Source organism: Planococcus citri, chromosome 5 (assembly GCF_950023065.1).
Source record: "Planococcus citri chromosome 5, ihPlaCitr1.1, whole genome shotgun sequence".
Classification (NCBI taxonomy): Eukaryota; Metazoa; Arthropoda; class Insecta; order Hemiptera; family Pseudococcidae; genus Planococcus; species Planococcus citri.
In genome coordinates, this window is record NC_088681.1 from 24,442,184 (window position 1) to 24,458,130 (window position 15,947).

Sequence of the window (15,947 nt, forward strand, 5' to 3'; positions counted from 1 at the left end):
CTATTCGCAATAATACACAGATATTGATGTTTATTGGCGTTTAATTTGAAGGAATTATGAATGAAACAGGAAGAAGATGACGCGATGGCGATTTTTTTGACGTGGATCCTTTATTAAACATTTAGTGTCGAAATTCACCAATTTTTTGATAGACGGTTGTGAAGAGAGCAAAAATATGAAAAGGGAAAAATATAATACGTACCTACTTGTTTGAAACATTTTGAAAAGTGCTCGTATTAAAATTATATATGTATATTCCGAAGTAAGTTTGGAAATCTGATAGACGTGACCAAATTCGACCTTCAAAAAAACTTCCTCTGATAATTTTTAAACGCTGAATGTTTCTAAAAACTGGACAAGGTCAAACGCTGAGAAAACGGAAAAACAAAAAAAAAATCGTCTTAAAAACATTTTTGAAGCAAAGTATGGTATGTACTTAGGTAGGTATGTTTAAGAGCTAAAAATATCGAAGTTCCAAAATTCACGCTACACTCCAACTTGAACACGTTATCAAGTAATTTTGGAACCTCCAGTGACTTTTAAAAAATTCTTGGAGCCTCCAGTAGATTTTTGAAACTGTGTTCAAATCGGAGTTCAGCGTGAATTTCGGATTTCCTGCTTAATTTGATGAAATTTTGTGGAAATATCAAATTTCAAAAATCTGCTGCGAGCTCCAGAACTCTTCAAAACGGTTTGAAACCTTTTCCCAACCGATCTGGATGGTCAAAAATCAGGCTACATACCATATACTCCAAATTTCAACTCATTTCGAGGTATGCGCTTTACCTTAATTGTGGAATTTAAATTTTTTATAAGCAAGCCAAATTCAAACTATCGAAAATTTGGCAAAATTCGAATAATAAAATTCAGATTATTGAATATTTTGTCCAATTTTTTTTTCTAACTTTGACTCAACATTTTACTATTGGCTGATAGTACATAAATGTTCTTTCTTGTAAAATTTTGTAGAAATTTCAGCTTAAAAAATCTGCCGAGGGCTCCAGAGCAGCTCAAAACATTTAAAACCGTTTCCAATTAATTGGAGAGGTCAAAAATAGGTCACATACTAACTTTTAGTTATCAGGTCAAGTTGGCGAAATTTTGAGTTTTTCCATTTTTGGTCTCCCTTTGATTTTTAAAAATTTACCAAAAATCTAAAAATGCACATTAGTCTTTGAAATATTGGTCGATGGCGTACTTTTGCATGCGCTTTCGATAGCTTTGTCCAGTTCAAAAATTTTTCACTCAGTTGGAATATCCCACCCTACTGAGTGTGCACTGTTGATGGGGTGACTAAAACTTTAGGTATGTACTTGGACCTATATTAAAGATAATTTTCCAACGCTATGAATTCAGAAATTCTCTACTGACCTTAATTTAATTTAAAAGGTCGAAATAAAAAATATAAATTCAAACACTACTTCACTACTTTGATTGGGTCAAACTACAACATAGTTCATCAAAAATCGCCGGAATTAAAAAAAAACAGGTAATTTTCAAATTTGGATTGACCAAGTCAATCTAACTGAACAAGATCACTGAAATAAAATTTCCAAAATTACATATTTCTCCTTTCAGATGCTAAAAAAATGTCACTGTTTACTCGTTGAACTTTAAAAATGAAAAAACAGTGATGAAGAATTGATATCGATGATATTGTCCAGTTGTCATACCCTTCCCCGATTAAAATTAATAATAAGCAGTTTTTTACATACCCCCTCATTTTTCAAAAAGTTCTTGAAGAACATTTTTTAGGTGGGGAGAAGGAGGAAGTGGGACTATTTTTATTTGACCAGAAGTGTAAATATTCAAAATGCATTCCTGTTTATTATTTTTTGATAAAAAATTTACATCTCAACTCCCCCTGTTAAGAGAAGAAGGTGGTAATTTAAAACCTCATGCCGAGCGTAAAATTCTTTCATCAAGTTCCTGATTATAACTAGACAGCTGCGCTTAGCGCAGCTGTAACAGTGTGCGTAGCTAGCTTCTTTAGTTTGAAAAGCGCAACGCAATTTTGGAAAAGAAGCATAACAAAATTTCAAAAAAAGGCGCAACTTCGAAAAAAGCACAATGCGACTTCAAAATAATAAGCACAATGCGATTTAGAAAAAAATCACAACGCAAATTTCAAAAATAGAACAAGATTCCGAAAAAAATCAAAATATGATTTTGAAAAAAAAGCATAACGCAACTTTTTAAAAAAAACGATTGGAATTTTGAAAGCAGAACGCAATCATGATTTAAAAAAAAATCACAATAGGATTATGAAAAAAAAGCACATCACGATTTTCAAAAAAAGCACAATGCAACTTTGAAAAAAAGCGATTGGGATTTTGAAAGCAGAACGCAATCATGATTTTAAAAAAAACGCACAACGTGATTTCGAGAAAAAAAGCACAAAGCAACTTTGGAAAAAAGCAATTGGGATTTTGAAAGCAGAACGCAATGATGATTTTAAAAAAAGCACAACGCGATTTTGAAAAAAGGCACAACGCGAATTTTAGTTTAAAAAAAGCACAACGCGATTTCGAAAAAAAAGCACAACACAATTTCGAAAAAAAAGCACAACGCAATTTTGAAAAAAAGCACAGTGCGAACTTTGAAAAATGATCAACGCGAATTCTCAAAAAAGCACAAGGCCAACTTTGAAAAAAAGCACAATGCGCTTTGGAAAAAAAAGCACAACGCAAATGTTGAAAAAAAAGCACAACGCAAATGTTGAAAAAAAAACAGAACGCGAACTTCAAAAAAAAAGCACAACGCGATTTTGAACGCGATTTTGAAAAAAAAGCACCACACAATTTTGGAAAAAAAGCACAACACAATTTCGGAAAAAAGCACAACGCGATTTTGAAAAAAAAGCGAACTTTGAAAAAAATATCAACGCGATTTCAAAAAAAAGCACAATGCGATTTTGAAAAAAAAGCACAACATGATTTTGGAAAAAAAGCACAACGTGAATTCTGAAAAAAGCACAAGGCCAACTTTGAAAAAAAAGCACAATGCGGATTTTGGAAAAAAAACACCGCGATTTCGAAAAAAAGCACAACGCTATTTCAGAAAAAAAAGCACAATGCAAACGTTGAAAAAAAGCACAACGCGAACTTCAAAAAAAAGCACAACGAGATTTTGAACGCGATTTTGAAAAAAAAACACCACACAATTTTGGAAAAAAAAGTACAATACAATTTCAGAAGAAAAGCACAATGTGAACGTTGAAAAAAAACAACTCGAACGTTGGAAAAAAACACAATGCGATTTCAAAAAAAAACAACGCGATTTTCATTTTAAAAAGCACAACGCGAACTTTGAAAAAAAGCACAAAGCAAATTTTGGAAAAAAAGCACGTGCGATTTTGAAAAAAAAGCACAATGCGATTTCAAAAAAAAGCACCACGCAATTTCAGAAAAAGAAGCACAACCCAATTTTTAAAAAAAAGCACAACGAGAACTTCAAAAAAAAAGAACACAACGCGAATTTTAGGAAAAAAAGCACAACGCGAATTTTAGAAAAAAAGCACAACACGATTTAAAAAAAAAAAAAACACGCAAATTTTGGAAAAAAAGCACGTGATTTTAAAAAAAAAGCGCAACGCAAACTTTGAAAAAAAAGGCACAACAAAATTTTGAAAAAAAGCACCACACCATTTTGGAAAAAAAGCATAACGCGATTTTGGAAAAAAAGCACCACACCATTTTGGAAAAAAAGCATAACGCGATTTTGAAAAAAAAAGCACAATGAGATTTAAAAAAAAAAGCACAATGCGAATTTTAGAAAAAAAGCACTACGCGATTTAAAAAAAAAAAACACAACGCAAATTTTGGAAAAAAAGCACGTGATTTAAAAAAAAAGCGCAACGCGAACTTTGAAAAAAAAGGCACAACAAAATTTTGAAAAAAAGCACCACACCATTTTGGAAAAAAAGCACAACGAGATTTTTTAAAAACAAAGCACAACGCGATTTTGAAAAAAAAGCACAACGCGAACTTCAAAAAAAAAGAACACAATGCAAATTTTAGGAAAAAAAGCACAACGCAAATTTTAGAAAAAAAGCACAACGTGATTTTTTTTTAAAAAAAGCACAACGGGAATTTTTGAAAAAAAGCACAATGTGATTTTTAAAAAAAAAGCCCAACGCAAACTTTGAAAAAAAAGCACAACTCGAACTTCAAAAAAAAGGCACAACAAAATTTTGAAAAAAAAACACCACACCATTTTGGAAAAAAAGCATAACGCGATTTTGAAAAAAAAGCACAACGAGATTTAAAAAAAAAGCACAACGCGATTTTAAAAAAAAAGCACAACGCGAATTTTGAAAAAAAAAGCACAACGTGATTTTTAAAAAAAAGCGGAACGCGAACTTTGAAAAAAAAGCACAACGTGAACTTCAAAAATCAAGGCACAACAAAATTTTGAAAAAAAGCACCACACCATTTTGGAAAAAAAGCATAACGCGATTTTGAAAAAAAACGAGATTTAAAAAAAAAGCACAACGCGATTTTGAAAAAAAAGCACAATGTGAACTTCAAAAAGAATCACAACGCAATTTCGAAAAAAAGCACCACACAATTTCGAAAAAAAAAGCACAACGCGATTTTGAAAAAAAAGCACAACGTGAACTTCAAAATAAAAAAACAACGCGAACTTCAAAATAAAAAAACAACGCGAACTTCAAAATAAAAAAACAACGCGAATTTTAGAAAAAAAGCACAACGCGTTTTCGAAAAAAAGCACTACGCAATTTCAGAAAAAGAAGCACAACGCGAACTTTGAAAAAAAACACTATGCAAATTTTAGGAATTGAAAAGCACTAGATTTCGAAAAAAAAGCACAACAATTTTTAAAAAAAAGCACAACGCGATTTTAAAAAAGAAGCGCAACATGAACTTTGAAAAAAAGCACAATGTGATTTTTAAAAAAAAACAACTCGATTTTGAAAAAAAAGCACAACGCGATTTTAAAAAAGAAGCGCAACGCGAACTTTGAAAAAAAAGCACAACGTGATTTTAAAAAAAAAACTCGATTTTGAAAAAAAAGCACAACGCAATTTCAAAAAAAAAGAACAACACGATTTTGAAAAAAAAAGCACAACGCGATTCCGAATACACTATGCTATGCTATTCTGAAAGCTCCGGAGCACAACGCGATATATCAGGAAAGCATAAGCACTGCAGTACTGAGAGATTGAGAGAACCTCTTGGGAGCACAGCAAAATCACAAATGACTGGAGGTTTTGATTCTGAAAGGGTAACCACCTGCTTTCAGCATCTACGTGTGTAAATGAAACACCTGCAGGTGTTTCACAAATGACTGGTGGGTTTTCATTCCGAAAGGGTAACCACCTGCTTTCGGCATCTAGTCTAAAATTGAACAATGGGAAAGATAACACTGTAGATAAGAATATTTTAGGACCCCTGCAGTGTTACATTTTAAAACCAATGTCGGCTTCCCTTTTGATACCTTTCTCATTGTTCAATTTTGAAAATTTAAAGTTTAGCTCCACGTGGAGCCGCAACATGCTCTTCAAAATTAAATTTTTACCACCCGTTGTGTTCCCTCAATTCAATGAAAACCGGCAGATAAGCGAACACATAGGGAAAGGCCATATCAAAAAGGAAGCCGACAAAAGCGAAGCCGACTTTAAATTTTCAAAATTGAACAATGAGAAAGGTATCAAAAGCGGCGCCGACAGTCAGTTAAATTTCCAAATTTATGTAACACCGCATGGGGTTGTAAGAACATTTCCCATTGTTTAATTTCCGAAAAATCACCCCTGTGGAGTTACATAAATTTAGAAATTTAACTGACTGTCGGCGCCGCTTTTGATACCTTTCTCATTGTTCAATTTTGAAAATTTAAAGTCGGCTTCGCTTTTGTCGGCTTCCCTTTTGATATGGCCCTTTTCCCTTTTTTATTCTTTTTTTGGTACAAATTTTCGTAATTAATTGCAATTACTCAAGAAGCTAATTGAGTAATTGCAATTATAATTACGACATTCCCTCCCTCAAGTTATGCCTCACCTACCTACGAAAGATTCAAAAAAATCGGCCCATTCCTCTAAGAGAACATTCGAGCCAAAGAATTTTTCAACTTTCGGAACGAAACCAATAGTGTGCTACGCACACTAAAAAACAAAATACCAAGTATAAAACCAGGCCAAGGTAATTCAAATTGAAATTGAAAAAAAAAATATAATCAAACGCTGATATTTCCACATGGAATCTCACACTTACATAATTAAACCGATAGTCGGAATCAATTCCATCGCGAACGCGTTTCGTCGAAATACAAAAAAGAAAGGAAAAAAAATCACTGGCATGGCAGTTTGCTTTGCTATGGAGTTCGAATTTACGTAACAATACTGTCGCGAAAATTTCAAGTTCGACTGGAAAACAAGGAAACGTCGACTGACTTTTTCTCGGCGATTGAAAAAAGAAAGCTCGCGAGTAATAAGAAGGAGAACGGCGGAGGGAATAAAGAGGCAAAAAAGTCGAAAACGATAAGACTGAAAATGTTTTCATTCGAGCATTGAAACCGTATGAAGTTAATTGTGTCTATAGCTGTACTGGAATAATTTCAATTTAAATTTTTTGTTACGCTGCGCTCGCTTGTGAACGTAACTACGAACAGGGAGCCATGTTTGAAAATCACTTTTTCTTACCTTTTCAAGGGCGTATTGCGTTCGAAGCAAAACCGTCGTAAAATTCTATCAAAATATCGTAAATCGGATGAAAATAAGGAATTTACGGTTCAGCGATTTCGGTAAAACGAAATTTTTGTTTTTAAGTATCAATTCAAACACGAATGAACTCGCAATACGACATTGATGTTAATACTTTTCTATACAACCATACGAGATTCTCGTCTTACACATACTTCCATTTACCATTCACTTGGCACGAGACGGCAAAAAGAAGAAAAAAAAAGTGAAAAACGAAAACATATACGTAGTTAATCATTCGGCGAGCGAATTTTCACTTAAGGAGCAGTTTTATACCAAATGCAACCGCGCTTCTTTTTCTATATCCGTTCAGATTTCAACTGGACACTTCAAGTTAAAAAGTTGCGAAAAAAAGGCAGAAAAAAGAACTAGTCGAATGAAAATTCAAAAAAGAAGTAAAAAAAAAAGGGTACATCTAACAAACAAAATACCAACTTTTCTCGTCTCTAATCTATACTCAGTCCAAAGGCTCTCGAAATGTGATACTCAAACAGCTCGCATCCATTTACGATACGATACGTAGGTATCCGGTTATACTTTAATTAGCTATTTTCGAGTATTTTTTTCGTTCAGCTCGACTAGGTGCAAAAAAAAACCTTTCGTGCACATTTTTTTTCGGGTCTTCGCTATACACTGCTGGTAAAATACAAAATAACGATACACAGCAGACTACGCGTTCCCAAGTTATATACGACGTAGGTAGGTACGAGTATATGTAAGCAAATTATGCAAATTACATATTTATTTTATTCTTCAGAATAAACTATGCTACATACAGGTGCTTTGAGTTTTCATTTTTTTTTCATTTATCTCTCACTCTTTGTGTATAGCGAGTGTGTGTTGGTTTCCTTTTTTCTTTTCCTTTTTTCTTTTTTTTTTCGTCAACGAACAAATTTAACAATTTTCAAAAGTTAAATTTTTTTCTATCCCCAGCTGTGCAGTATTCTACATAATGTGTTTATTGGCGTAACAAATTGCCGCGTGTGCTGGCCTCTTCGTTGTTAGCGAATTTGTCGGCGCTATTTTTTTCCTTTTTTCGCTTCTTTTTCTCCTTCGTCGTCAATTTGTTTTCGTCATCTGGAAAGCGTTTTTCGCACCATGTAAGATAGGAGACGACGACGATGGTGGCGTGATGAAGTTGAAACGTTGTGACATGACGTCGATACAAATGAGCTGCGAATCAATTACCACCCCATTGGAAACCGTGTCAACGAATAGATTGTCAACAATGTTACAGCGCACAACTTGGGGTACAGCCAGCAGACTAAATATGAAAGTAAATTAATTTTATGCTACGCGGATTTGTCGTCGACGTCGTCGTCGTCTTCGTATTTTCGTATCTACCTACTTTTTTTTTTTTTTTTTGAAAAACTTGGGAGCTTCTCGAATGAAGTTTTTTTAAAGGGGTGAAAGATCAGGTGTTTTTTAAAATAGAGGTGGGCTAAAAATACGAAAGTAGCGTATTATCAACATGACCCTTACGAGTCCGAGACTAAGGTTCACCATTAAAAAATGTTTCAAAATCGAATTTGAACCGAAAAATCGTAGAAATCAATATTTTCCCACGAGCTGGAAAGCTGAATGTTGCTGTGTGCTTGCATTGTTAAGCTGAAATTGGTTATTTATAACATGCTGACTGAGTCAATTTGAACAAGTTTCAGATATTTTTGGAAAATTGGAATTTTCAAAATAGAATTGCAGGCTGCAGAATGGCTTGAAATCCCCACAAATTTACATTCTTTGTTTGATCATTAGTTGGTATTATGTAGTTTAGGCATGGATTTTGGCCACTTGGGTGACCCCAAAGAAGGGTTTAGTGGTTCCTAAAATCGCGTAAATTCAATTCCTTTAGTAAAAATTATTTAACATAGAAAAAATTGACAAATTTGGTCTAAATTCGGGTAGATGGTGTAGTTGGGCGTCTTATTTACATTTTACGAGAAAAGTTTTTTAGGCCCAAATTGACCAATTTAGGTGGGGAAAATGTTGAAAAACAGGCAGTTACCTATGGCAGTTTTTTACATTTTTGAAGGTCTTCCATCTACTTATGTGTTATAAAAAATTTTGAAAAAACACAATATATCTTTTTTTCATATTTGCACCTTCGAAAGAAGTGACCAAAAGTGCCGCTTGGAAGCTAAAAATATGTGTTTTGGCCAGAAAATATGCTTGAAAAAATTTCAAAAAATTTCCACAAATAACCCTCAATAGTGTTTAATATCCCTGCAGGTTTGAAAAAATTCGGTTGACAACTGTCAAAATAAGAAATTTTAAACTGAAATTGCAACTTCATCCCCTTTGAAGGGGTTACAGCTGATTTGGCGATCTGAGAATTTTATCATGGGGGCTTCAGAGCATTATATAGGAATAAGTTCCGCTGGTTAATTTGAAATTCTGAGGACAAAGACAAATTGCCTATTTTACCAGGCTGTGCTCTTTGCTCCAAAATGTAGCAAAGAATTGAAATTTTATCAAATAGGTAGGCTTGGACCAGAAAGCTGAAATTCGGCGTGTGCTTAATTTTTGACATTCCAAGTCGACTGGAAATAGTTTTGAGCTGTTTCAAAAACTTGAAAAAAATTTCAATAAAAATGATCAAACATTTTAATTTTACTTCAGAGACTTCGAAAACGAAAAAAAATTTCGATGAACTTTCGACATTATGCCAGACTTTTGAAAACAAAAAAATTGCCAATTTGTTAGATTTCTGCTTGCCTTGAAGTAGACTCTTAGACATTGATCTGACTCTTAATTATTTGGAAAAAAAATCGATGAATTTCTAAAATCATGGCAACAAACTCTCAAAGATGACTTTCTAACATTTTGTCAGGCATTTGAAAACATTAAAAAATTCTGTTGACCTGCTAAAATTACGTGTATCAAACTTTTGGAAACTTTAAAAAATTAATTTAAAATATCGATTCATGCATTTTTACTGAAATTTTGTCATTTTTTAGTAATTTTTAGATTTTTTAGGGGTTTTCTTAGTTTTTACACCATTTTTATAAATTACGTCATCACTTTTTGATGCACTTTGACTAATTTTATTAAAATTTCATCATTTTTTATTATTGTACTAGTATAAGTATTTTACAGTAATTTTAATGCTTTTTAGAGTATTTTTACAAATTATTATTGAAAGTTTATTATTTTTGTTGATTTTCACACTGACTGAATTCTTTTACACACTTTCATTATAAAGGAGTTTCAACGATGTTTTTTGCAATTTTGACAAATTTTACAGAATTTTCATCATTTTTTTTGTTGTGATTCTGCAGTATCTACTTCTTTTGAGTATTTTTACTTCATTCCAATACCTTTCCAACACTTTTTTGATGCATTTTTGCCAAATTCTAATAAAATTCCATTATTTTGGTAGTTAGTAATTCCAGACTTTAAAATTTTGTTGGAGAATTTTTACAGATTTTTATGCGTTTTTATATCATTTTAACACGTTTTCGACGCTTTTTCATGCATTTTTGGCAAGTTTTACTGAATTTTTACAATTTTTTTTACTTGTTCTTCTGAGCTATTTTCGCTGAATTTTGGCAAATTTTAATGGAATTTTATTATTTTGTTTTCAAGTTAGAATTGTTCAAATGCTTTTCTGATTGTTTTCACATCATTTTAATACGTTTATAACACTTTTTAATTATTACTGAATCAAACTAATTGAAGTTGCAAGTCTCTAATTTTCACCCCCCTCCCCCCGGTCACTGTGTTTTGACAAAAACAATCGATGTACCTACATTATTTTTTTATTGTTTGAAAAAATATTTTTTGAAATATAAAAAAGTTAACTTTTGTTTTAATTTAAGCACAAGATAAGTACTAGATACACACTTGAATGCTAAATTTTAGATTTAGAACAATAATTTTCAAATTTTCAATGATCTCGTTTTCGCACTAACCTTTTTGAAATAGAAAATTTTGATCTCTTTTTTTTTATTCTTCAAGTAATAATGTTCCATGATTCAAAAATTTCAATGTGGCAACCTTCATAGATTTTGTATTTGAATAATTTTGACACACAAAGAAAAATCAAAATTTTTTGAAAAAGTTGCCAACAATTATTTATTTTTTCAAATTTTTACGTTTTTTTAGTTTTTATGTCAATTTTTTGATACTTTTTAACTTTCCTTTAGGGAGACTGCGTCCCTCCGCGTTCCCCTACAAAAAAATCCCTGCATCTTTATAATTTGTAACGATCAAATTCGAACTTTCAAAGTGCTTACTTACCTGTCACCAAAATAATTTTCTTTCTTCAGCTGTGCTATTCCTCATGTTGCATTCACTAGTAATAAATTCATCAATGCTCATTTCTGTTTTTTTTTCTGTGTTGTATAGACTGATCAGAATCAGAATTGCTGATGGATTAAGAAGAAAAAACATGTGACCTCAATGGTTTCCTGACTTGGCAATTTCAACATTTACAGGTCAGTTTCGTCAGTTTGTCTATTCAATAGTAAATTCAAGTACGAGTACATGTGTTCAAAAAATGAGAAATGATCATGCTCATGTATACCATACCTATGTGTGAGATGAAATGATAAGAAACCTGATTATTACAAAGCAGTTTCGATCCTTCTCTTCAATTTACATCAAGTCCGATGTCTGATGTTGATAATCAACGAATTGAATTTTTACACATTTGAAAAGCTTTGTTAAAAACTACCCTCTACATATCTCTACATCTCCTGCAGCGATTCGAAAACCGAATAAGGAATCCACCATTATACAATTTCACCTCAATACACATCGGTTAATAATATAAAGTAATACCAAAAGGTCTAGAAATTCTCAAGACTACAAATACTATACGATAGAGAAGACTCGAAGGAATTTAATTCGCGGCTTGTTCAACCGAAGCTATACGTGGCTTTAACGACACGAATGAACTCTGCCATCATGCTGCTGCTGTTGCTGTAAACTCCGACGTGTTATTCCACGTCCAAATGTCAACCGAACTGTACAAGTATTATAACTTTTTGAAGATATTTTAATCAAAGTTTTTAAACATTAAATACAGCGGTTATCAGTATAGCGGGGCTTGGGGTATGCAACGTCTCGTCTCGTCGAGTCAGTTTCGGTTAATGCTCGTTGAAAATTTAAATTACCTAACCCACACGCCATCGTACTCGTAATAGAAAAATATATCGCATTTGTGTCTGACTGTGGTTATTAAGACGCCTTGTTGAGTCGTAAAATAGCGCAATAGTGATATAGAGGAGCTCGTCAGATTTAGTAAATTTTTTTAAAACCTTTTCCCCAACGTTAAGGTTTTCAAACCATATTAAGCTATATACTTATAGTATAGACCAGTCGATATGAGAAATTTTTCGCTACTACGAAACACACTTGGTAATCCTGTTTGCGGATAAGGCTGCGTGGAAAACCTTATTAGCTGCGGTTCTGTCCATACACACCAATATAAGGCAGCGATGAGTCGATTGGTTTGTGTTTAAGTTTTCAAAAATGAAACGAAGACGAAGGAGTATCCGTAGAAAAGATGAGAGAGAAAAAAAATCTCCAAAACGGATTATTCAATTTTGTTGGTAAACGTTGCGAATGCGGCTACAGAGAGAGAGAGAGGAGAAAACTCGTTGAAAAACTTTTTCTATTTTGTACGGTTAAAAAAATTTTCGTCATCGATTTTTGTTTACTTTTTCGCCGAAAAATACACCTCATATTAAGGTTTATTTTTTGTCTGCAAACTTGAACAGAAAACACACAGCGATGAGAGAAAAGGAGAGGAAAAAAAGGTCACATCATCACATCTGCGTACCGATACCTCTTGTGCCTTTTTTTCTTTTTTTTTTTTTTGCCTCCTTCGTTGTACACTTTTAACACCAACTAGCAGAGTTTTAGGTTTAAAACGCAAATAAACGGAAAACTTTTATCTCGCTATGCTTTGCAGAATCGTGACGTGTGTGACGATAATCGTATATTTCAAAGAAAATACCATACACTGGTCAGGTCAGAACGCCAAGTTAGCGGTAATTCGAATCTCGATCCTAGACTTTGAGAGTTTGGACTAGCGAGTGCGACTTTGTGAGATGCTGGTTCGATTACACCTACGGAGGATTAAAAATTTAATCCCAAGTCGCAGCTGTAATAAAGTTTTAACCAAATAAATACCTATATAGGTAAGAGACTGGAAACGTGTGTTTGTGAATCGAGCATTGGAAAATTCACCGCAGCAGCCCGAAGTATGAATGTGAAGATAGACTAGACGTTGAAGGGAGAGGGGGGCAAGTTGACGCTTTTTTCCATTACAGCCAAGTTACAGGAGATTTATCTATGGGAACCTGGGACCATGTAAGTTCGAGAGGTGGCAGTGGTGCCAAAAAATTGCCGCACCGTTTATTAAATTAATCATCATTTCGGTTAATAATTAATTTTTAGCCGTTAACTTTCACGATAAGATTGTTGTGTCTGTGTGTGAGTGAGTGTGACTGGCTGTGACTATGCAATGCTAATACGAAAAGCTGTGCCTGTGCGTTTCAAAGTTATACGACGCGCAAGCGTCTTTTACTCTTAAATGCTTTAAAACTTTCGCAGAGAAAATGTTTTTCGGCACCGCGATGTTTTACCCAGTTTAAATTCACGTTGTCGTCGCGATCGTCGTCCTCCGCCTCGGTCTCGCTGGTGAGCCGCATCGCGCGATATTTTTCAGTGGTGTGACTTTGGTGAAAATTTTATTCAATTTTGTTCCTACCAATTTCGCAATTTTTTTTCTTAGTTTGCCTTCATTTTCTCTTCATTATTTTTACCAACAACTCGCCTTTACCTACCTACTTATGGAAATGCGAAAAAGTGTAAATGCGCGACACGTAAATTTTCCTAATTTTTTACGTACCCCGTAGCGAATCCGCGAACCGGTCGTATGATTTGATATTCGCGAATTTCGGTGCGGTTTTTATCGTTTTTTTTGCCCGCCCGCCTCGATCTCGACATGTGTGAAATTCTAGTGTGGTATACCAAGTTTCGGGTATTGTTATGGTTTAGTGTGGTGTTTCAGACGTGTCTAGTTCAAGCTGCTAAAGAAGGTACGTAACGAGTTCATTTTATTATTACAAGAGAGGATATTTTTACTCTTTTTTTGGGGGGAGGGGGAGGGATGGTGAATTCATTTGTGTACAGAGGGTGTCTAAAAAGTCGTATGGATTTGTAAAAAATTATGTACGTAAGTCTGGATGAGAAAATGATGTGTTTTGAAAACCGACCCGACGACCACGCTGAAAATTTATTCCGAGGGATTATAAAACACAATGATGCCGGCGACATTTTTGGGCTTGTTGGATCACCCAAGGTGGTATTTTATTTTCCATGCAGTTGAATTCTGAGGATGGAAGAAAGTAGTGGACGTTTACTGTTCGTAAAATCAACTCATTAATATGCTTAATGTGTGTTGTTTACTCCATAAAAGCGAACCTTTTCCACCCACTGGGGTAGATTCGTACGAAAGTCAAAGGAGCATGTTCTAAAATCTTTGTAACTCTAATTTCAAGGGTCCTAGTTGACTTTTTTTTACATATGAGGAAATTGTTATTTCATTTCCATCGAAGATGATTTGTAGAAAGTTTTTTCCAGATCATGTGCAAATAGAAGATCCAGATGCAATGTTTACTTCTCAAAAACAAATATTGTCATTTTTTGTAAGCTTACATTTTGATGAGTTCAAATATGAGGGGAAAGGCCAAGAAGAAGTTCTGGAAAGGGATATTCTTACTAAACTAGACACATTTTTTTTTTTTTTGGACACAAAAATTAAGATTTTGTCCAGGAAATAGGAGCATAGTTCATCTATTTTTAAATGCATTCACCTGATTTGATGCAAATTGAAGAAAAATGCACGAAACTGCTTCGTCCTTAGAAAAGAAATTAGAGTGACTCCAAATTTCACTATTCCTTTTGCACTAAATTCCTTTGCATTAAATTTTTAAAAACATCATCATATGTAAGTTTTGCAATTTTTAGAACGGAGCCTTTGGGTCTTTCAATCATCGAATTCATTAATTCGTTTTGCCCCTGAAGGATAAGAACTGATAGACTGTCTCAGAAAAGATTTTCAGTTGTTTCAGCTGCATCATGTAAAACTTGAGGAAGGTCGTACAAAGATTTCAAATTTTCAGAAAGAGCTAAACAAATTTTTAAACAGTGGAAAAAAAATCAGATCACTTTGCTATTATAATATAATAGCAAAATGTTCTTCCTGACCACATTTCAACTGCAGTCACATTTCGAGGACAAATTTGGAGACTTCAGAAAAAAATATTTTTTACAGTGAAAATTTCTCAAAAAGTTGCATTTTTTTTTTGAAATTATGATTGGGGATGCAACTTTAGAAATTTTTTATTTGGATTTCATTCTAATAATAATTGCATTTCAGATTTCAGTTTCGAAACAAGTAAAGAGAAGTATATTTTTAGGACTGAAAATGGGCAGCTATCATTTTAGAAATTCCTCACTTTGGCCACAGCATTGCTATTTTTAAGTCCATTTTTGACCCATGGCGACGAAAGGTATATTTTCAGATTCAAGGTCCAAATCTCCCCCTCCCCCCCAAAAAATCATGTCCTCTCAAAAAATGAAAATGGGTTGCTGCAGCTCGAAAAATATTCAATTTTGATCATCACCATATTCCAACAATAATCGCGTTTTTGAGACCTATATTTTTAAAAAGTGAAGAAAATAGTCCAAATATTTTCAGGACTCGTATTACGCAAAAGATTTCATTTATACGATCTCAAAAACCTCGAATGAGTAGCTGCAATTTGGGGTTCCTTTTATTTTGGCCACATTTCGTAGCTTCCTCTTACCAAATTGTTATTTTGAGGTCCGAGTGCCCAAATTTTAAAAAAATCCATTTCTAACTTTAAAAAAGTGGAAATGGATTCGTCACAAGGTTGATACCAATTTCTGTTCTGATCGTAATCTAACAATCCATCGCGTTTTGAGGCTTAATTTTGACCCTAATGAAGAAAAAAAATTGCCATAAAATTTCGAGGAGCACGAATTTGAAGCCAGTGAATCTCGTTGCAATGACGTGATGAAATGAAGGCATATTTCTGAAAAAATATCGTTCAATATAGTGGAAGTTTTTGAATAGGGAGAGATATGACTCTCAGAGCTCAACTTCTTTCCCCCAATTTTTGAATTATTTTCACAATACTTTCAAAATGTGAAAAATTATTATAAAAATTCATTTACTCGATGAATTACA

The 15,947-nt window shown here is 33.6% G+C and overlaps 1 protein-coding gene across 1 annotated transcript in view; it reads left to right on the forward strand.

Moving 5' to 3' along the window:
- Positions 1 to 13,323: 13,323 nt before the first annotated feature.
- LOC135849364 (nephrin-like) overlaps positions 13,324 to 15,947 on the forward strand; it is a 380,313-nt gene continuing 377,689 nt past the window's right edge. The window contains exon 1 of the mRNA XM_065369755.1: positions 13,324 to 13,770. Coding sequence (XP_065225827.1) covers positions 13,677 to 13,770 — 94 coding nt within the window. The 5' untranslated portion in view covers positions 13,324 to 13,676. The remainder of the gene's footprint in view (positions 13,771 to 15,947) is intronic.